The sequence below is a fragment of the Lactuca serriola genome, chromosome 8 (assembly GCF_051521515.1).
Source record: "Lactuca serriola cultivar US96UC23 chromosome 8, Lser_US96UC23_V15, whole genome shotgun sequence".
Classification (NCBI taxonomy): domain Eukaryota; kingdom Viridiplantae; phylum Streptophyta; class Magnoliopsida; order Asterales; family Asteraceae; genus Lactuca; species Lactuca serriola.
This window is the reverse complement of record NC_136415.1, coordinates 169,920,655-169,942,429: the sequence shown is the minus strand read 5'-3', so window position 1 is coordinate 169,942,429 and position 21,775 is coordinate 169,920,655. Positions and strand designations below refer to the sequence as shown.

The window sequence follows — 21,775 nt, the reverse complement described above, 5'->3', positions numbered from 1 at the left end:
TTTGATTACAATTAACAAAATTACAAAAGATTTAACAGGGACACAGGGTTCTTTCTCACAACTCACAATTAACAAAATAATAAGACGTCACTACTTAAGTACTTAACTACAACAATTATGATATAGTGAAATAGTGAATCAATTAATACAAATTTACAAGCAACACAAAATGCATCACTGATCACATTAGGATTAAAGGGACGATTTCTAGTTTTCTACACATACATGACATATTACATACTGATGATGTTTGAGAGGAGAGTAGAATGGAAGTAGAATTGAAAGTATGAAATCATGCCTTACTGTTTAGTAAAAGTATAATAATTTAAAAAGAAAACTCTGTAGTTGAAAATTTAGAATCATTATTATGATTATAATCATAATAAATATAGTTTAAAAAAAATAATGGTAAGCTAAAACCAACCTATTTCCTGACTAAAAAATGACTATAAATAAAAATGACATACATATTCATTGAAAAGAGAAAATGATCAAATGGTATTCACATAAAACATCCCTTCTTGAGACCCCAACCATGCCCCCCCTCCAAAACGGTTTCCACATCTTGTTAAAGGCCAACATACAGATGTAGCCACCGACTTCATGAATTTATCTTCATACAACATTTCCCCCGACTTTATACTCCATACCCTCAAACATAAATCCTCTCCCCCTAACAGATACAGATACAGATACAGATATAGATACAGATATAGATATAGATATAGATACAGATACAGATACAGATATAGATATAGATGTAGATGTAGATATAGATATAGATATAGATATAGATACAGATACCTGACATGAAAAATCTCTCTGATGGGTCGACGCCAATTTGTATACGAGTATGTGAATTCACATGTCCTTCGTAGAACTGTACTAAAGCCCCTCTAAAACGATGATCATAAAGCCGAATCTATACATACAAAAGAAAGTCCAAAGACCAAAGTCCAAATCCAATCATCATGTGCCACATCATCAGACAAAAATATGATATGCAAAAAAGTACGCCACCTACATACAGTTCCATCCATGGAGCTGGCCAAGAAATAATCATCATACGTCTTAAGTCCCGCCAAACTGCAACAAATTTACTTCTTGTCATGAATAATGCAAGAAATAGCAATACACTTTCATTTATTTATGTGTTATAATTTAGGGAAATTTCCCATAAAGACCCAATATTTTGGGTCAGTTTACGGTTTAATCCTAACTTTTATTTTTTGAATAGAAAAGTCCTGATTATCTGATTTTATACGATAATTTGTCCTTTCTTGTTGAAAAAAAATTATGACTTTTTTGTTAATTTGGGCAAAATATAAAATAATCGGGACTTTCTGTTCAAAAAATAAATGTTGGGATTAAACCGTAAACTAGCCCAAAATATTGGGACTTTATCGGAGATTTCTCTATAATTTATAGCAACTTATTTTCATTTTCTTTCACCTTTTTATTACTTTGAAAAATCTACATAGTTTAGGATTTTATTTCTTATGAGGATATTATTATACTCAATGACATTGCTATATAATATATATATATATATATATATATATATATATATATATATATATATATATATATATATATATATATATATGGGTAGATTTTTTTTAAAGTAGAATGTTGTAATAGGAAGAAATGAAAGTGGGATGCTATAATAAAGAAAATTTATGAAATACATTGCTTTCTTGTTGCATTTAACTTAAAATAAAATAAATAAATAAATAAAAATGAAGTTTGAATATTTGTGTACTAACCATGAAACTGATGAAGGCATAGAGATTGTTCTAGATTGATGAATATTCCCTCTGAGCTGCATATGAAAATACTTCACACTCATATTACAATCAATGAAATTCAGTTAAAAAAGGGTATTTGAGTAACTTTAATGTTGTTCCATGGGTTTTAGGACAAATCCTTCGGTTAGATTTTGTGAATTTGAAGGGGGAAATGTTGTTTCATGGTTAAAAGGGTATTTGAGTAATTTTCAACAGAATCAAACGAACTAAACGCCATTAAGAAGATGGAAAGGAAGGGCAGACAAGTAAATTTACCTCAAACCATTGTTTCTCACGTTTTTGACCTCTTGATGGAAGAGGAATTTGATGTCTAGGAAGTATTGTATTTGTATCATGAAAGTCTTGAGATTTTTGGCGAATGTCAATATTCACAATACTTCCATTTCTAAATCCACATAAAACATTATTTCCCTAAATTCATAAACAATAACACCTCAGCAAAAGCACATTCCTATTTCTTGCATTCAATTCACATCATGTTCTTACCGAAGAATCAAATTGCAAAGACAAAACATCACTTTTGGAACGACATATCCATGATTTTCTTCCAGAGTCTATGTTCACCAATGCAACTCCAACATTTGTGCCTAAAAATTCCAAATTATTAATAAATAAAACGTATACATGAAAAGAAAGTAAAAGCAAATATTGAATTCATTCTTTTAGAACCAAACAAACCTTACCAATGACTGCTTGATTCCCATTGGAATCAGATGTCCAAATTGTGGATTTGAATCTTGAAATCTCATCAATTCTTCTACTCAACATTGCAACTCCTAAATCATACTCCAATGGATCACTAATGTTCATTGAATAAACCGATCCACCAGATGATTCGGATCCAAGTGTAGTTATTCTGTTTGCTTTTGAGTTAAAGAGCAACTTTGAAGTTTGAATTCTTTCAATTTTTTTCTTATCAAGAAATGAAAGTAGGATCAATATCAACAATGTGAAGGATACAAAGCATGTGAAGGTGATGAATCAATAGAATGGTAGTTTCTTGGTAAGTTTATACAAGATACATTTGAAGGCATTTGAACTAAAGCTCCAATTGGCCTCCAAATAAGTCCTGGTGACTTTAATGATGCTGTTTCCTTTTCTATATTCATAGGATGAACAAGATTTGGCATACATTGTAACCCATTAATAGCATGTTCTCCAATAGATCCAACTTCATAACAACTGCATACCATATGTATAAAAAGATGATAATCATAACTATTAAGATGAAAATAATGAATTAATGTGATTTTTGAGTCATTATTAATTAATTACATACCAAAAGGTGCCATTAAGACCACCAGTGAGTAATATTTCTGTTTTAATAAGCCCATTTGGAGTCTGAACATCTAAGCATATGTGTTCCAATGCAGCATCAGCAATCCTCTGTGTCCCTTGATATTTCCAAATCTAATGCAAAGTATAGATTCATTACATCAGAATTGAATGTTTAGACTTTAGTTTCTCAATCGAATCAGATGTTGAACTTACTATAGGTTTTGATGTCTGTATCTTTTGGTATTGCTCTTGAAAGTTCACCTTTTTTTTGTTACAGCTGATTGAATTACCACATAACTCCCTAACATGAAGCATCTTAACAACTTTGGCTGCATATTTCGTCTGTATGAATGTTCAAAATCGAACCTTTAAGTCATAGTTATTATCATATCGGAAGTGTGCTAGGGTTACGGGTTAGCTGGTGTTACCTTGTTGCTGGGTTTCGGGGGTGGTTTTTGAGCGCTGGTTGAAGCGGAAGAACTGTTTCTAGAAGAAGAACCCGGAATTGGTGATTTTACAGGAAAATATCGGTTCTTCTCGGCATCATAATAGAACCCTGGAAGGTCTATCAACAATAGAAGATTAATAGAATCAATTTGGCTCATAGTCGTTGATGAAATTAGCTAAAGAAGAAAAGTTAAGAGGGAAAACCTTGTGGCATCTTGTGAAATTATTTAGAGCAAGAGTAACGAATGAAAGCTGAGGAAAAAAAATCGTGAAGAAGTGAGCTGCAGATGAATGATGAATCAAGATGCAGGCGGCTGTGGCGAATGGCGATGGCGGTTCTAAAGTGTCGAGGAAGGTCGAACTTAACGGCACGAACAGGATTTTGTTTTCCCCTATTGACGTCCCATTTTGTGAATTTGGTATTCTATTCAATTTTGTTTAAATTTAAATTTTGAATTTATATGTTTTTTTGTTTTTACAATTATATACAAATGATTTTGAATATAATAGTAATTATTTATAATATTATATTGTATATTAAATTAATTTAAATTAAATATATATGAATAGTTTATTTGGTTATAGTTTTGTGATGAGATAATTTAAAAATTATTTTAAAAATGTAAACACGGTATATTTATAAAATGCTAATAAATAGAAATGGTGTTTTTGAAATTTTTTATAAGGTATAAAGATGGAGTATACTGGAATATATTTTTTTATGTAAAATTTGGTTCAATAGTTTGTAGATAAACAGTTTTATATAATTTGATGCATAAAATGATAATGTAAGTTGAAGATGGTCTGTTCATTTTTTTTTCTTTTTTTTTTAAACATAATAGTAAATATCATGAAAGTTTTAATTAGGGCAAACTGCATTAAAATTATTATAATTTGATCTCTCTTTTTTTTTTATTTAGAAAAACCATCGTAATATTAAAATAAAATAACTCTTGATTTTTCAGCATAAATTTAAATAGTTAACCGGTCATCCAAGATGAAGTGGAATATATGTGTAAACAAAAATGACAATGTTATTAAGCTATATCTAAAAAATTAAACATAGGAAAACCAATAATTAAAGGTTTAAGACTATGTAAGTATTAACTAGCAAGGGTTTTCATTGAATTAGTGATATTATCTATACAAAGGGTTGGTTTCAGGGTCAATATTAATATTTTGAGGGTCGTGCAACACACAAAGAACATCCATAATGTATAGTTTATAAAAAAATGAATAATGTAATATGTCTAATTGGCATCCAATAAATTAAATTCCACAATTATATGATGTCATGTTAACATTTAATAGATATTGAGTTCAATGATCGCTAAACTTTTCAATAAAAAAACATTTTTAATTTTTAATATATGTTTCATTAAACCTTATAGAGTTCAATACATATAAGAAAATTTTTGATAGAGTTTTCCGAAGGTAGAATGATAACGTGTCACAATCCATAAAATCTAAGGATTTCAAATGCATTCAAATGCCTTAATGATGATCTTGTAGAATGGTTTAGTAGATTAATGAGTGTGGAATTACCAATCTTGTTAACATTCTCAACTTTCATTTCATTATCGTTTTCTTGATCCACATTGTTTCAACCATATGTCTCCTAATCTCAACTTGTTTGTTGCCAAGCAACTAACCAAATATCCTAACCATCACTAATGTGACTTACTATAATCACTTAAGAATTCAGCATAACAAAAGAAGTATTCATGGGTTTGGATCTCACAATTTCAACTTTTAGGTGTGATAACGTTAAGAAATACTACAAAAACATCTTTATTAGTTTCCACATTTTATGGTACACGATTAAGTGTCAATTTGATGGTTATTATGCAATTCCCATACAATGCTTCTCTTCTCGAAATACAATCTATATACTCAAGCTCACTCGTAACAATATTTCTTTTAGCCACATTGATAAATCGTACATGTCTTATGGATTATATATTTTTTGACATGTAACATAATCCACATAAGTTTTTATTTCCACTATACACCAATACCATAAATTTGTTTAAAACCTTTACAACTAGTTTGCTCGTTGCTTATAAGTTATAGAGTAAATTACACGAATGGTCTCTATGGTTTGGGGTAACTTGCGCGTTTGGTCCCTAACTTATTTTTTTAACTCGGAAAGTCCCTACTTTTTGTTTTTGTTACGCGCTTGATCTCTAATGTTTGTTTTTGTTACGCGAGTGGTCCCTCTCTTACCTAAAAAGACTATTATTTAAATAGGAAAAATTGTGGAATAGGTAAGGTAAGATGAGGGGGTTGGGGTTGGGGTGTGTTTATTTAAAAATTTTAAAAAATCAAGGGCAAAATAGTTTTTTAGGTAAGAGAGGGACCAAGCGTGTAACAAAAACAAAAGTAGGGACCTTCCGAGTTAAAAAAATAAGTTAGGGACCAAACGCGCAAATTACCCTAAATCATAGGGACCATTCATGTAATTTACTCTAAGTTATAATCCTTACCAATTTTAGAGCGTGTCGAGAGTTACACTCATGCCACTGGTTTTGTATCGCCCATCAAAGCGACCACTAGTCTATGAAGTTGTTCGTCTCCTAACATCAACAATATCAACATCATCATCGTCATCAGCATCAGCAAAATGGATTTCAGCCATCAAAAACACATCTTCTCCCACCAAATCTATGCAAATCTACACGCAAATGCAACGTCAATCCATCCCCGTGGACAGCTTCGCTGTTCTCTACACACTTACATCATGTACCCATTTGCAGAACCTCCCTCTTCTTCGTCACCTTCATGCCCATATTTCCAAACTCGGATTCACATCCAACGTTTACATCATGTCCTCTCTCCTCCATGGCTATTCAAACGCTTGTTTTGACGATGCACGTGTCGTGTTCGATGAAATGCCTGAAAGAACAATCGTCACCTGGAATACCATGATCACTGGTTTCTCAAGATCAGGAAATCTAAACAAAGCAAGATCGTTGTTTGATGAAATGCCCATAAGAAACACAGCTTCTTGGTCTGCAATGATCGCATCATACATCAATTCAGGTCACCAGAAAAAAGGAATAACACTCTTCCACAAGATGTTAACACACGAAAAGCTAAAACCTGATCATTTCTCCTTGTGTACAATCTTAAGAGCATGTGGACACATGGAAACAATCGGATTGATTCTAGGAAAATCCATTCATGGGTTTATTATAAGACACAAATACAATCTCAACGTGGAACTTGGAACTTCATTAGTCAACATGTATGCAAAATCTGGATTCTTAAAAGTTGCTTCTATGGTGTTTAACATGATGCAATACACAAATGTTGTTTCTTGGACTTCATTGATTTGTGGAGCAGCTCAACATGGATACATAAAAGAAGCAAGAAATCTTTTTCATGAAATGCAAGAATCTCACATTAAACCTAATGAGTTCACTTTCACAGGGATTCTAAGTGCTTGTGTTCATGCAGGGTTAGTTGATGAGGGAAGAAAGTACTTTGAAATGATGAAGGATTATGGATTGAAGCCAAAGATTCATCATTACTGTTGTATGGTTGATTTGTTTGGGAAAGCAGGAGAGTTAGAAGATGCGTATGAGATTATTATGAAAATGGAGGTGGATGCTAATATAAACATCTTAGGATCTTATCTTTCTTCTTGTAAAGTTCAATGTAACTTTAAAATGGCTGAAAGGGTGATTGATAGAGTGATGGAGATGTTGAATCCAGAAAAAGATGGAGGTGTTTATTGTTTGATTGCTGATTTGTTTGCTTTGGGTGAGAAGTGGGATGATGAAGAAAGGTTTAGAAGGTTAATGGTTACACAAAATGTTAGGAAAACAAGAGGAGTGAGTTTTATTAGAAGTGTTGATAAATGACAATAAATGAATGTTTTGAGGTGAAAATCACATCTTGGTGTATGCAACTGTAATTTTGTTTATACCTATGAAGTAATTAGGTCTTGTTTTCTTTATTATTCTTTATTAAGAGATCTAGCTCTTCAGAAATCTGCATCTACGGTAAGAAATCTGAAAAATCAAACATCTAAAATTCAAATACATTCATCATGAAAAAGTACAATAAACTACAATTTATAAAACTCTGAAATTGAAATTACAATCATCAATTAGAATATTTCAAGAAAAAAAAAAGTTGAATTAGAATGTGAGGGATTACTTGTGTTACCTTGGAGAAGAGATTAATAGTATAGAAGAAAGTGAGTCTGAGACGAGGATATTAGGATATTAGGATTGTACTTTAATTGTGATTCTATGTTGAAGAATCCAATATAGTAGATCAAGTTCACCTAACAACTGTAACAAAGGCACGAAAAAAGTCGAGAATACACAATCATTACAACTGAAAAGGAAATATGTAAACAAGCAAGAATCATATAAAATTGTAACCAATTTTATATAAGAGTGTTAAAGTGTCAAAAAGGTGTCCATCAATATATGCTTATGTGGACATTTCCCTTGCTACATCAGATGTCACCTCATTAAAATTTGTCCATGTAAGCCAATTAAACATAGTAACCAATTTTGGTAGGTCAACAATGGCTGAAATGAAGAAAAAAATAGAGATGAAGGGTATTTCATCAAAAAGAAGAAACCTAGATACTAAAAATGTTAATATTAGGGTGTTTTAGAAAAAGGTATTTCAGTCATTTATACAATTTGCCATTTGGGGATAAAAAAATTAGGGATTTTGAGAGCTTACTCATTGGGGATAATAATTGTTGCAAATACTGTAGGTTCCTAAGAAGCTACCACTCGGATTTTACGGTTTGCAGTGAAAGCACCTGGATTTTGAGCATCTACTTTGCTGAAATAAATAAATTTAAAAAGAAAAAAAAACATTTGACAAAAAAACTGTAGGAGCATATTCATTTAGGTCAAAGAGACAAACCTCTCGTCTAAATACTCAAAGATATATTTGAATAGTGGAAATAATATGACTTCTATATTCCTGTCATTTACAACACAAATATGAATATAATACTTTCCAAATAAAACTTTATACAAGTTAAATTGCCATCAAGCGTTTGATTAGTTAATAAAGTCTTATTTCATTTTTTTAAAGGCCAAATTCTTGAAAAGCCATTACAGAGTTTCACAGTTCTGATAGAGGATCTGGATCAAACTTGAAGCTGAAAAAGATAGACTTCATCTTTGTAAAATTTTGAAATTGAAGTTACAATTTATGTGTCTGCATGCCTTCTTGCCATATTCCTCTGAATTATTGATTCAAAAACAACAATAGACTTCATCTTTGTCATTAAAGTGCTTCTCTATCCGTGTTTCAGCTCTTAAACAAAAAAAATCAATTAAACGACTTGTCCTAAATTGATTCAAGCTACAACATAGATTAAGAATTCTAGTGTCTGAAGTAATCCTTCAAATGTAGTTATTGGCGTGATAGATAATAGATATAAGAAAACCATATATAATGAACGATTTGACCAACATAATGAGATAAATTTCATCGAATAATAAATCAAATCAAATGACTTCATATAATTGCACAGAAAAACAAAAGAACCAGTTACAGTTACAGTTACAGTTACAGTTACAGTTACAGTTACAGTTACAGAACTCATAATTTGTCGGAACCCCAAGTCATCAAACACAATCATTCCAACTTGAATATCACATAATCACTTTTGAAATTCGCATCCAAACGCATCCAAACATCCTTTGAACCAATTTACTGAAGGATTAAATTTCAATTAGAATGTTTCAGAAAAAAGAAAAAAAAAAGTTGAATTAGAATGTGAGTGATTACTTGTGTTACCTTGGAGAAGAGATTAATAGTACAGAAGAATCATATAAAATTGTAAACAGGAAAGAATCATAAAATTGTAAACAGGCAAGAATCCTCCGAATTATTGATTCAAAAACAGCATGAAGAGGCTCTTCATCTTTGTTTCGCTTGATCTTTCCATGATTATGATGAAACTAATTGATCCTTAACAGTCTTCAAATCATCTTGAAGCTGAGAAATTTGCGTTTCAAGCTCTGCAACTCTCACTGGACATTTCTTCAGTAGATTAAAACGAACAATATTGAACTCTCTTCCGTGAATTTATCAATTCCCGAATACATTAATATAGTTTTACACGATTCGTAGTTCAATTTACCTCTGAAATGAGGCTTATGGGCGACTTGTGAGTAGCGATTACAGGACTTGTACTTTTTAGTGTGCTAATGGTTGATTGATTGAGAGAGGACGAGTTAGATTCCAATATAGTGGTCTTTAGTTGGCGTGCGATTCGACTCGAGTTCCTTTGGCTTGTGTCTGAAGAAATCAATCGAGGAGAGTTTTTCCGAGAACCTTCAGATGACGTCTTCGTACTGAAATTATCACGGAAGAACAGCATCAGTTAAAATTGTTCGGTAATCAAAGAAGAAAACATCACGAAATCGTCATACAAAATGGGATTCACACAGGAAACATTTGAAATTCAAAAAAACAACAAAGAAGTTTACTACATTATAGACGATTAGAATATGATGAAAAACTGGAATTGTGATACATTGATAAATGTAAGAGATGAGATTAAATCCATGAACGACATTGAAAATTACTTTAGTTACCTTGATTTTGGAGTCTGAACATCCATTAGGGATAAGTTTTCTGGCACGATTGAAGTAAAAAAAGAATGATTAGGTTACAATTGAGAGAGAAAGAAGGTAGATGACGAAGAAAAGAAGAGAGAAGTCGTGTAACGGTGTTTGAGTAACAAAGATGATGTCAGTCCAAGGTTAAAAAATTAAGGATTGAAATTAAATGAATGGCTTAGAATTTAAGTATGTCTTTTAATAATATTTAGAGATATTTATGGTGTGTTTAGTTACGAAAAAATGAGTTGTTTTTTGAAAAAAAATTTAAAAATTTTAGAAGACTGATAATCCTTCGGGTTCGGGTAAACCGTGTTCAGAACCGGAACCGGTTTTAGGGGCCGGAACCGGTATCTATGAAAAGTTTAAAACATGTGTATTTCATTAGCTTGAAGTCGGATTGGCATGAATTTTTTCCAAAATGTAGTTCATAGTTTCTACATGATTTCAGACTATAATTTTGTTATTTTTGAGTTAATATTGATTGACTTACAGTCCTTCAAATCGGGATATCAAAGCTGGACATTTTATGTTTTTCAGATTTGTTTTTTGTAGAGTAAGTTATACGAATGGTCCTTATGGTTTGGGGTAATTTGCACGTTTGGTCTCTAACTTATTTTTTAAACTCGGAATGTCCCTACTATTTGTTATTATTGAGCGTTTGGTCCCTGTCTTACCTAAAAAGACTATTTTGCTCTTGATTTTTTAATTTATTTAAATAAGGTGGGCTAGGTAAGGTAAGGTATGGTGAGGTGGAGATGGGGTTGGGGTGTGTGTTTATTTAAATAAATTAAAAAATCAAGGGTAAAATAGTCTTTTAGGTAGGACAGGGACCAAGTGCACAACAAAAACAAAGAGTAGGGACCTTCCGAGTTAAAAAATAAGTTAGAGACCAAACATGGAAATTACCCTAAACCATAAGGACCATGCGTGTAATTTACTCTTTTTTTGTATTATGTGAATGTTTTAAAACATGCATATCTAATTTGTTTGAATTCAGAAGACCATGTGCTTTTTTCCAAAGTGTAGTCTAGATTTTGTACATGATTTTAGACTATAATTTTGTCATTTTTCGTTTCATATTCATTGACTTACAGTCCCCCAAAGTCGAGATATCAAAGCTATGAATTTTCGGATTTTCAGCTATATTTTTATATTTTGTGAAATTTTAAAAATGCATATCTAATTCGTTTGAAGTCGGATTATTATGAGATTTTTTGCAATGTGTAGTTTAGAGTTTGTACATGATTTTAGACTATAATTTTGTCATTTTTAATATCACATTCATTGACTTACAATCCCCCAAAATCGGGATATCAAAACTGTGAATTTTCTGTTTTCCAGCTTTATTTTTATATTTTGTAAAGTTTTAAAAATGCATATCTAATTTGTTTGAAGTCGAATTATTATGAGATTTATTGCAACGTGTAGTTTAGAGTTTGTACATGGATTTAGACTAAAATTTTGTCATTTTTGGTTTAATATTCAATGACTTACAATCCCCCGAAGTTGGGATATCAAAAATGAAAATTTTCAAAGTTCAACCACTAATTAATTACCAAAAAATTCCGGATTTCTCGGGTTTTCCGGTTCTAGACTCACTTTACCCGGTTCCACCTGACCCACTTTAATGTTTCCGGATTTTCCAGTTCTAGACCCACTTTACCTGGTACCTTACCCATAACTGGTTCCTATATACCGATCCGGCTTTCCGGTCCTACAAAACCTCATTAACCGGTTCCCGAGTTTTCTGGGTCCGAGTCTACCGGTCCGGGTTTGGACCCACTCTCATCCTTACACCCACCCACCACCATCATTACTGCAATCACTGACCCCCATCACCACCATTACTACCACCACTACTAGTCCATCATTGTCGTTGTCACCACCATCGCTGCCATCACCACCATTCCACCTTACCTACTACCGTCGCCACCACCATCCCCACCCCCGCCCCTACCCCACTACCACCACTACGTCCACCACTACCACCACCTCATGCTACCCCACCACCACCACCACTGTTGGCAACATCATCACCATCACCACCCCCATTGCTACCACCACCTACACCACCAGTGTTTTCTAAAAACGGAAACCGATTATAAAAATACACATATAAACACGCTCTCTAATTTTCTAAAACCAAAAATGATAAATGAATAAGTTTTAACTAAATGATTTTTCTAAACTTTCTAATGAAAACTGAAAATAAAAACTTATTTCATTTTTCCAAAAATTTAAAAACAGAAAACAAAAATTCTTTGAGCCCAATCGTCTTCGCATTGTGACCATTACATGGTCATGTTGCTACTTAATGACGTGGGCCACGTCACGACATTAAGAAGTCACGTTGTGTTCCGCCAGAAACCCTAAAACTCAAACTTAATTTAAATCAACACGAAAGCATTTCATACCTGGAAAAAGAAGTGTTACAATCCTCCCCAACTTGAATCATATTTCGTCATGAGTTGACACTACATTCCTCTATTCCAATCACCTTTCCTCACAAACTTCAAAACCAATGGACTCCAAGCGTAACAAACACATCCTAAATCCTTTTAATAACATCTCAAGACCGGAAAGTCATATATGTCTACACCCCGAACGCTACACTTAACTAGCTACTCACACTCCTCATCGCAATCAGTCTCTCTTTCTAGTTCAGCCACTCAACTATGTGATTGATCGTCCAAGGGTACTACCACAAGCTTATCAATTTGTAATCTCCAAAAGCAATACTCCAACACTGACAATCAAATTCCTAATATAAAGTTTTTGCTTAAATATGAGAGTCCAAAAATACTAAATTTCAACGTGGAACTTCTAATGCACAACCATGACCTTCCGAGAAATCAACATTCCTCAGTAATCCCGACCAAATCCTGTCAGATACGGAGTCACTAATAGCCCTCCTGCAAGGATGCATACACCCAAACTGCGTCATGATTGAACAGAGTACAAAGACCTATGAGTCTCAACAAAAAAACTATCGGGTTCCACCCACACAAGTTTCACACACGTAGGTTCACAATACTTAATGACACCATCTATCTACTGGAACTATAGGCTCACATTGTAACATCCCAACTCCCAGGTATGAATTTCAAGAATTTTTATACATCATTTAAGACCTGCTCGACGAGTTGGAGGCACCAACTCGTCATGTAGAAATTGATCAGGCCACGTGGTTTATGGAACCTACTCAACGAGTTGGAGGACCCCAACTTGACGAGTTGAGGATGCGCATGAAAACCCTAATTTTTAGGGTTTGCACCATATATAAAGGACCTTAAGTCCCCTCTATGGCCTCCCTTATCACTTTACAGTCCAGAGAAACCCTAATCGAGCTAACCTTCCATTTTGATAGTGTGTAAGGATAAAAAGTGTGTGTTTGGTGCATTTCTTGAAGAAGCTTGAAGTGGTGAGTGCATAACTGAAGGAAGGGGATGTAGATCCGGCTTTTGAATTGTTGTAGCAGCCATCTTGAGGTATAAAGTTGCTACCTTGACCTTTCATTGCTTAGATCTCCTCTCATGAAAGAAAATGGTCCTTTTTGGTACATCTTGGAGTCATTCTCGGATTTGGGCTTGTCATGAAGACATGGCTTTAGATCTAAACCCCTTTAGGTCTCCTTAGGCCTAAAGTCTCAAGCTTTAGCCAACTTCCATACCCTAAACCTCTTATTTAGATTAGTATTGGTGTTTTGATCCATTTTATGCCTTGCATGCACATAAAGTTAGTAACTTTACATTGTATCTTAGTACTAAGAGGCTAGATCCGTAATTTAGGGCCTTGGAGTCGACTGGAAAGGACTGAACACGTTAAGACAGGAAAACTCGACGAGTTATGTAACGACAAAATTTTCAAACAATTTTTCTCATTTTAAAACCATAACAAAACTCGTTTCATAATTCTCAAAATCACATGTGTCTCAAATGTCAACAAATAAAACACAAATCCCAGCATCATAAAAACAATCTCTCGCCAGTGTGTACAATCATGCCGGTGCCTTGCCGCAATCCTCGAAACTACCTGAAACACATAACACGTCACACGGTAAGCATAAATCTTAGTGAGTTCCCCATAATACCACATATCACACATTAGCCACTCAAGGCTATAACTCTGTAGGACCCTCCGATCAATGTGTCTCAGTGGGGCCCACCAGTCCCACAACTCAGGTGGACTCTTTGGCTCCTCAACTTAGCAACTCAATATAATACACAATAAACATATCACAATACAAATAGCATGATATCTCAATACTAAGCACATGCACATAAGACCCACAGGTCACACATAAGTTACCATTCAAGGTAAGTATAGTGAGAAGACTCGCCTCGTAAGTTAGTGAATGAAAATCTCATACTCGGGATCTCGAACTCTACCCACCGGTCTAGCCTCCGCCTAGCACATAATAATTATCCCTAATTAATATTGGCCCTCAAGAAGCTAGACTAACCCTTCTACAACTCACAGAAGGGTAGAAGACCATTTTACCCCTCCATAGGCTTAATAGTCCTCAATCTTGACCAAACCCTAAAAGTCAACAAAAGTCAACAGCAGGGAGTACGCTGCGCGTTCCACCTCCTACGCTAGGCGTACTCGGCTGTTATACAGAATCAGGGGTGCTCGACCTCTAGCTGTGCGTACTGTGGCTACGCCCAACGTATGCCCCAGTTTCACACTCCTCATGATTTTGGTCTTAATCAGTTAAGACATGGACTCATATTTCAGATATGGCCACTCTAATATCTCTTAATCCATAAAGCAGTGACTTTAAAACTTTGCATGGCTGAAAAGCTCACCAACACTCAAAACACACAACCCCTTTCCTTAATAAGCTCACATCTCATGCATGGCTCGCTCTTAACGTCCAAGATGGGATTTTTATGACTCTATATCACAATATACACTGAAAAGGGGTAGATCAAGGTCTTTGGAGATCAATTACTCATAAAGTCTCCACCTTTTGGGGCTAAAACCCTAAATACACCAAATAAATGAGCCAAAGCAAAGGATAAGAAAGCTTGAAGCTTTGTACCTTTTTAGGAAGCCTTTCACGTAGCTAAGCTCAGATCCAAACTCTTGGGCTCTCACTCCTTCTCTTCCAAGCTCTTTCTCCGCCTCAAGATCACAAAGATGTACTTACAAGCTCCTAAATGCACTCTCCAGCTACAAGGATGAAGATTTAGGATTTAGAGGTTTTGGTGTCTGGGAATGGTGGCCAGAAATGAGGCTCCCAAGTCAGTTTGGACCCTCTCCGATGTTGCCACTGGACCTGAACCAGAGGCACTTCCTTGTTCCTCAGAACCTTAATTTTTCGAACCAAAATCGCGATCGGCCTCTCGATGTAATTCAGGCTCGCATCCACCTGAATATCCTTTAATGGTACCATTGTCGTCTCATCGACCACACACTTCCTAAAATGGGACACGTGGAAGGTGTCATAGATCTGGCTCAACTCCGCAGGTAGCTCTAAACGATATGCTACCTTACCCACTCTAGCGGTCACCCTGAAAGGGCCGATGTATCGGGGCCCCAACTTGCCCCTCTTCCTGAACCGTATCACCCTTTCCACGGGGATACCCACAGGAGAATGAAATCTCCAACCTGAAACTCAAGCTCGGATCGTCGCCTATCCGCATAACTCTTCTGGCGACTCTGAGTTGTCAGTAACCTCTGTCTGACCTGCTAAATCTGCTCAGTCATCTTTAGTACTATCTCAGTGCTACCCATCACTCACTGCCCCACATCTCCCCAACAGATGGGGGTCCGACACCTCCTCCCATAAAGAAGCTCAAAAGGAGGCATATTGATACTGGAATGGTGGCTGTTGTTGTAAGAAAACTCAGCCAAGGGTAAATATGTGTCCCAACTTCCACCGAAGTCCAAAACACATGCTTGAAGCATGTCCTCGAGCGTCTGAATTGTCCGCTCACTCTGTCCGGCCGTCTGAGGGTGGCAGGCTGTACTAAAATGCAAATCGCGTTCCCAATTCCTCATGGAACTTCTTCCAGAATCTGGAAGTAAAACGCACATCCCGATAGGACACTATAGATGTCAGCACTCCATGCCGAGGCTTGTACGCTGCACGTACTAGCTTGTACGCCTAACGTACTCCCTTGTTAAGCCGCATACCCCATTAAGATCTTAATACTTTGAGATAAAGCCCTAAAAAATAGATCTGACTTCCTTGAGCTAGAATAACACGTAAAATTGCTAATTTTACGTTCATGCATGGCTAAATGAAGCTATTAAGCTTATTAATGACTTAATAAATGGCTTAATCCATGAATGATGGCTAATACCCCATAAAGTTGGCACCTTTATGCTAAGGAAGCCTCTAACAAGGTCAGATCTAATGAAATGATCCCTTCAAATCATCCCAAACCATCAATCCATGCAAAAGGACCAAAAGTGTGCCAAATCAAACCATAAGGAAAACTAGACATTGACAAGTAAAGGTTTGAACTTGATACCTTAGGAAGCTTGCAATATGATGAAGGGTTCTAGATCTCAAGTCTCCCATGAAGCTATGAACTTCACTCTCTTCAACGTTCTTCAAAGATGGACCAAATCAACACAAATTTCTCTTTAAGAGCTCAAAATGTAAGATTGGAGGCTAAGGGGACGATTACGGTTTTCTGGAGGTTTAGGGACAAGAAATGAGGTCAACCATATAGGTTAAGGATGAATATATAGGGTGTAACACCCCGCTTTAGGATTTCAAGAAATCACATGTACGCCCAACGTACATAAGCGTATGCCCAACATATGCACCCAATGTCCTGATCGATCTCTAGCCAGTACGCTAAGTGTACCAAGTGGTACGCGCCGCGTACCAGCTTTAAGGGCTAAAAAAATGCAACTTGAATAAATGAAGGGCAAAAGTAAACTTACCAAGATCAGGGTGTTACAAGTCTCCCCCACTTGAATCAAACTTCATCCTCGAAGTTCGTTGTGGTGAACAACTCGGGGTAATTCCCTCACATCTCAACCTCTGGCTCCCAGGTCCACTCAGAGCCCCTCCGGTGCTGCCATCTCACTTTTACCAAGGGTATTTCCTTGTTATGCAATACCTTCTACTTCCTTTCTAGGATAGCCACCAGCCTCTTAACATTGTTCAGGCACTCATTAACCTGAATATCACCCAAGGAAATCACCACATCCTCATCAAATACACATTTTCGTAGCTGTGAAATGTGGCAAGTGTTGTGAATCTGATCGAGCTCCTTGGGAAGGTCTAATCTGCAAGAAACCTTGCCAACCCTGGAAACCACTTGAAACGGACCAATATATCGGCGGCCTAATTTTCCCCTCTTTCTTAAGCATATCACACCTTTCCAAGGTGAGTCCTTTAGTAATACCATGTCACTGACCTGAAACTCCAACTCAGATCGACGCCAGTTGGCATAGCTCTTATGCCGACTCTGAGCAGTTTGCAGTCTCTGTCTGATCTAATGATTCATCTCCGTGGTGTGAAGGACCACTTTGGTCCACCCCATAACCCTGTGATAAACCTCGCCCTAACAAATTGGGCTACGACATCTCCACCCATACAAGAGCTTAAAAGGCAGAGCACCAATGCTAGAGTGATAGTTATTGTTGTAAGAAAACTCCACAAGGGGCAGGTAGAAGTCCTAACTCCCACCAAAATCGATAACACAGTCCTGAAACATATCATCCAGGGTTTGTATCGTCTGCTCACTTCGGCTGTCAGTCTGCGGGTGATAAGCAGTGCCAAAGTGCAACCTCGTGCCCAGTTCCTCGTGGAACTTCTGCCAGAAACGGGAGGTGAACCGAACATCACGGTCTGAAACAATGGAGATCGGAACACCATGGCGAGCAACAATCTCACAAATATACACCTTGGCCAACTTCGCGGTCTAGGAACTCTCCCTAACTTCCAGAAAGTGGGCACTTTTGGACAATCGATCCACAATGACCCAAATAGCATCAAAACCCCTTGTCGTCTTCGACAACTTGGTGATGATGTCCATCGAAATCTAATCCCATTTCAACATGGGAACCACCATGCAGCTTGTCATGCAGCCTCTGATGTTCATCCTTGACCATCCTACAGGCCATGCATCTCTCCACATACCAGACCATCTCCCTCTTCATACACGGCCACCAATAGCTCAATCTTAGATCCCGATACATCTTGGTGGCCCTTGGATGGATAAAAAAACAAGACTTATGAGCCTCCTCCAACACAATCTTTCTGACCCCGCCAGACATCGGAACCCAGACCCGACCACATCGGGTCAATAATCCACGACTATCCGAAACAAATCTAGCAATTTCACCTCTGATCCTCTCTTTCTTCTAAATCTCTTCCCAAACACCCTCATCCTGAGTCTCTCTAATCAATCCCAAAAGTGCGGAATCCACTGGTATCCTCATACACGATACCCCATCTGAAGGCCTAACCGACTTGCGGCTTAAAAGCATCCTCCATTACAATCACTTTAACCGGATGGTAAAGGATCTCGCAGTCATAATCCTTGACTACATCCAGCCACCTGTGCTGCCTCATGTTCAGGTTCGGCTGATCCATAATATGCCTCAGACTCTTGTGATCCGTGTAGATAGTACAATGACCCCATAAAGAAAATGCCTCCAAATCTTAAGGGCAAAAACCACTGCCCCAAACTCTAGATCATGTGTGGGATATCGCGTCTCATACGGCTTCAGCTACCATGAAGCATAAGCAATAACTCGTCCTCTCTGCATGAGGACTGCCCCCAAACCAGTGATGGAAGCATCACAAAAAACCAAAATATCCTCAATCCCCTCCCGGAGAATCAAAACCGGGGCCTCACATAATCTCTGCCGCAGAGTCTCAAATGTCGACTACGGCTCAGGGCCCCATCGGAAATCCACGCGCTTCCTCGTCAGACGAGTGAGGGGTACCGCAATCTTGGAGAAATCCTAAATGAATCTCCGATAGTACCCTGCTAACTCCTACTGCATCACAACCTTGATCTTGGCTGGATCGACCAATATCCCATCCTGATTAACGAGGTGTCCAAGGAACTGAAACTCTCGTAGACAAAAATCGCACTTCAAGAAATTTGCATATAGCCGTTCTCACCTCAAAACTCCCAGAAGCTTGTGAAGATGCTCCTCATGCTGCTCCCTGGTCTTGGAATACATCAGGATATCATCAATAAACATAATAACTGAACGACCGAGCATCGACCTACAAACCCGATTCGTCAAATCCGTAAACACAACAGGCGCATTAGTGAGCCCAAATGGCATCACCCCGAACTCGTAAGCCCATAATGAGTTCGAAACGTGGTCTTCTCCACGTCCTCCTATCTCACTCCGCCCTGATGATACCCATACCTCAGATCTATCTTGGAGAACCAATATGTACCCTGTAACTAATCAAAGGGGTCGCTAATCCTCGGGAGGGGATAACGGTTCTTCACCATAAACTTTTTCAACTCGCTGTAATCAATGCACATCTGGTGCTAACCATCCTTCTTCTTGAAGAATAATGAACTGCTCGGCCTAATGAACTGCTTGCCCGACAGTTCCTGCAGCTGAGATCACAACTCCTGCATCTCATGCGGTGTCAAGTGGTACGAAGCCTTGGCAATAGAGGCCACACTTCGCATGAGATCAATCCTGAACTCGACCTCCCTCTCAAGAGGCACTCCGGGTAACTCCTCCGGAAATACACCTGTAAATTCCATCACAACCGGGACCTATGAAACGGAAATCTGATCCTCAACACGTGTATCCACAACATAAGCCAAGTAGCCCATGTACCCATGATGAATATACTAACGAGCCTTGTCTGCTGAACAAAACCCTGATCCCGTCCTAGTGCCCTCTCCATAAATAACCAGTTCTCCCCCACTTAGGGATCGAACTAGTACACATTGGCCCTTACAATCAATCATATCACCAAACTGGATCAACTAATCCATCCCCACAATCACGCAAACATCCCCCATGGTGATAGGGATCATATCGAGCGGATAAGGCACCCCAAAGATCTCCAGAATATAATCCTGATACACTGATGATGTCGTAACCCAATGTTTGTTGGCAATAGAAACCCACAACGGACACTCCAACTCCCCAATGGGCATATCAAACCCTCTATTGAAGGATCATGACACAAAGGACTGACTCGCTCCCGATTCAAACAACACTAGAGCAGGAAAAGAGTTCACTAGGAACGTATCTATCAGAGGTACAAAAATAAGCATAACATAACACATAAATAATAGGATGATGAATAGAAACATACCAACCACAACATCTGGAGCTGCTCTGGCCTCCTCGGCGGTGAGCTGGAAAGTGCGACCTCGAGCCCTTGGAGGCTCCACCCTACCCTGATTCCCATCTCTGATTCTCAAAGTAGCTAACTCTGGATCTTGCGCGGGCATGGCGGCAAGCAAGGGACACTGGGCCTTTATATGGCCCACCTGATCACAATGGTAACAAAGTATGATGCCAGAAGGTGGAGTCTGCTGCCGATAGTCCCTCGCAATGTGGCCCTGCTTGCCACATTTGTGGCATCCCAAAGAAGATCAACATGATCCATCATGCACCTTACTGCACTTCCCACAAGTGTGGTCTCTCTGACTCCCCGAAGTAGAATTAGCGGCCCTAAACCGCTTCGACACAGGCTGTGACTGCCCCAGGGCCGGGTTCTGCTCTCTCTTCTATAACTCAATCTCAATCCTATGCCGCCTAGCGGCCTCCTGCATCTCTAATAAAGAACCATATCGTTGGGTGGAAAGAAATTGCCTGATCTCCGTCTTGAGCATGCTCAAGTAACAGGTCATCTGATCCTTTTGAGAAGAGGCAAACTTAGGACAAAACATAGTCCTCTTTATAAACATCTTGGTGATCTCTGTCACTGTCTCAGTCCCCTGCCTCAAATCTAGGTGCTCCTGGTCCAACCTCTCATGCTCCACCAACGACACATATCGGGAGCGGAACATCTTTGACAACTTCGCCCAAGACATAGCAGCTCTCTACTCAGCAGAATATGAACTAGCAGCAAGCCTCCACCAATCCTTCGCTCCGGTCCTCAGAAGGTACAGAGTGCACCTGACCTTCTGGTCAGTTGGATAAAAGCAGGTGAAGAAGCATCCCTCCACATCGGATAGCCACCTCATGGCTATGATCTGGTCCTAAATCCTATCGAAAGTAGGGGGCTTCGTATTGTCGAAGTCTCGATATTGGAAAGTCCGCCTAGTACAAATCCCTATAGCCGCAACGGATGTGGTGGTTGCACCAGTAGCAGTCCCATACAAAGCAACATAACTGTCACACCCCGAAACTGATGGCGGAAATGTTCCGGGGTGGAGGACGTCATGAATATCGCAACCAATGTACATAGTAAGCATAGTAAACACAAAGCAATACATCACATAAAGTTATTACATTTACTTAAAATCAAAATGTTACAAGTGTCATACATATATATCATATGAACAAAAGTACAAACGTGTCTTCTGCGCACTCCGTCTTCGCCAAAAGGATTGTTGGGTACCTGTCTAACGTGGACCTGAGAATACAAGCAGTTTGAAAATCAGCATAAAGCTGGTGAGTTCATAAGATGTTTGTTTTCTGAAAATGTACAAGTTTCCTTTGGTT

General features: G+C 37.6%; 2 protein-coding genes and 1 long non-coding RNA gene across 4 annotated transcripts; 1 reads left to right on the top strand and 2 right to left on the bottom strand.

Annotated features, from left to right (window-relative positions):
- Positions 1-342: 342 nt before the first annotated feature.
- Positions 343-3,928, bottom strand: LOC145071078 (Transducin/WD40 repeat-like superfamily protein). Of its 2 annotated transcripts, none has more exons than XM_079018004.1 (12): positions 3,738-3,928; positions 3,515-3,651; positions 3,300-3,428; positions 3,088-3,218; positions 2,769-2,990; positions 2,492-2,664; positions 2,295-2,395; positions 2,064-2,219; positions 1,767-1,822; positions 1,029-1,086; positions 805-922; positions 343-673 (listed from the first exon to the last, which is right to left on the bottom strand). In XM_079018004.1, exons 1-12 carry the CDS (start codon positions 3,745-3,747, stop codon positions 492-494), a joined length of 1,473 nt encoding a protein of 490 aa, XP_078874130.1. In that variant the 5' UTR covers positions 3,748-3,928; the 3' UTR covers positions 343-491. The 2 variants fall into 2 exon arrangements, 1 of the variants encoding a protein (XP_078874130.1); XR_013690226.1 differs by having other exon boundaries at positions 537-673; positions 1,025-1,086.
- Positions 3,929-5,972: 2,044 nt separating this feature from the next.
- LOC145069811 (pentatricopeptide repeat-containing protein At5g66520-like) lies at positions 5,973-7,494 on the top strand. Its single transcript, XM_079016759.1, has one exon. The coding sequence runs from the start codon at positions 6,050-6,052 to the stop codon at positions 7,397-7,399; it is 1,350 nt and encodes a 449-aa protein (XP_078872885.1). The 5' UTR covers positions 5,973-6,049; the 3' UTR covers positions 7,400-7,494.
- Positions 7,495-9,010: 1,516 nt separating this feature from the next.
- On the bottom strand, positions 9,011-10,265 carry LOC145069812 (uncharacterized). Its single transcript, XR_013689686.1, has 3 exons — positions 10,118-10,265; positions 9,315-9,874; positions 9,011-9,230 (listed from the first exon to the last, which is right to left on the bottom strand). It is a non-coding gene; the product is annotated as an uncharacterized LOC145069812 (long non-coding RNA).
- Positions 10,266-21,775: the final 11,510 nt, after the last annotated feature.

Excerpts from the sequence above, each read along its gene's own strand:
- LOC145069811 (XM_079016759.1), top strand. The coding sequence starts at position 6,050 with ATGCCACTGGTTTTGTATCGCCCATCAAAGCGACCACTAGTCTATGAA.
- LOC145071078 (XM_079018004.1), bottom strand. Across the intron at positions 3,429-3,514 it reads CCCCGAAACCCAGCAACAAG|ACGAAATATGCAGCCAAAGT; the intron begins GTAACACCAGCT and ends ACATTCATACAG. Across the intron at positions 3,219-3,299 it reads TACAGACATCAAAACCTATA|ATTTGGAAATATCAAGGGAC; the intron begins GTAAGTTCAACA and ends ACTTTGCATTAG.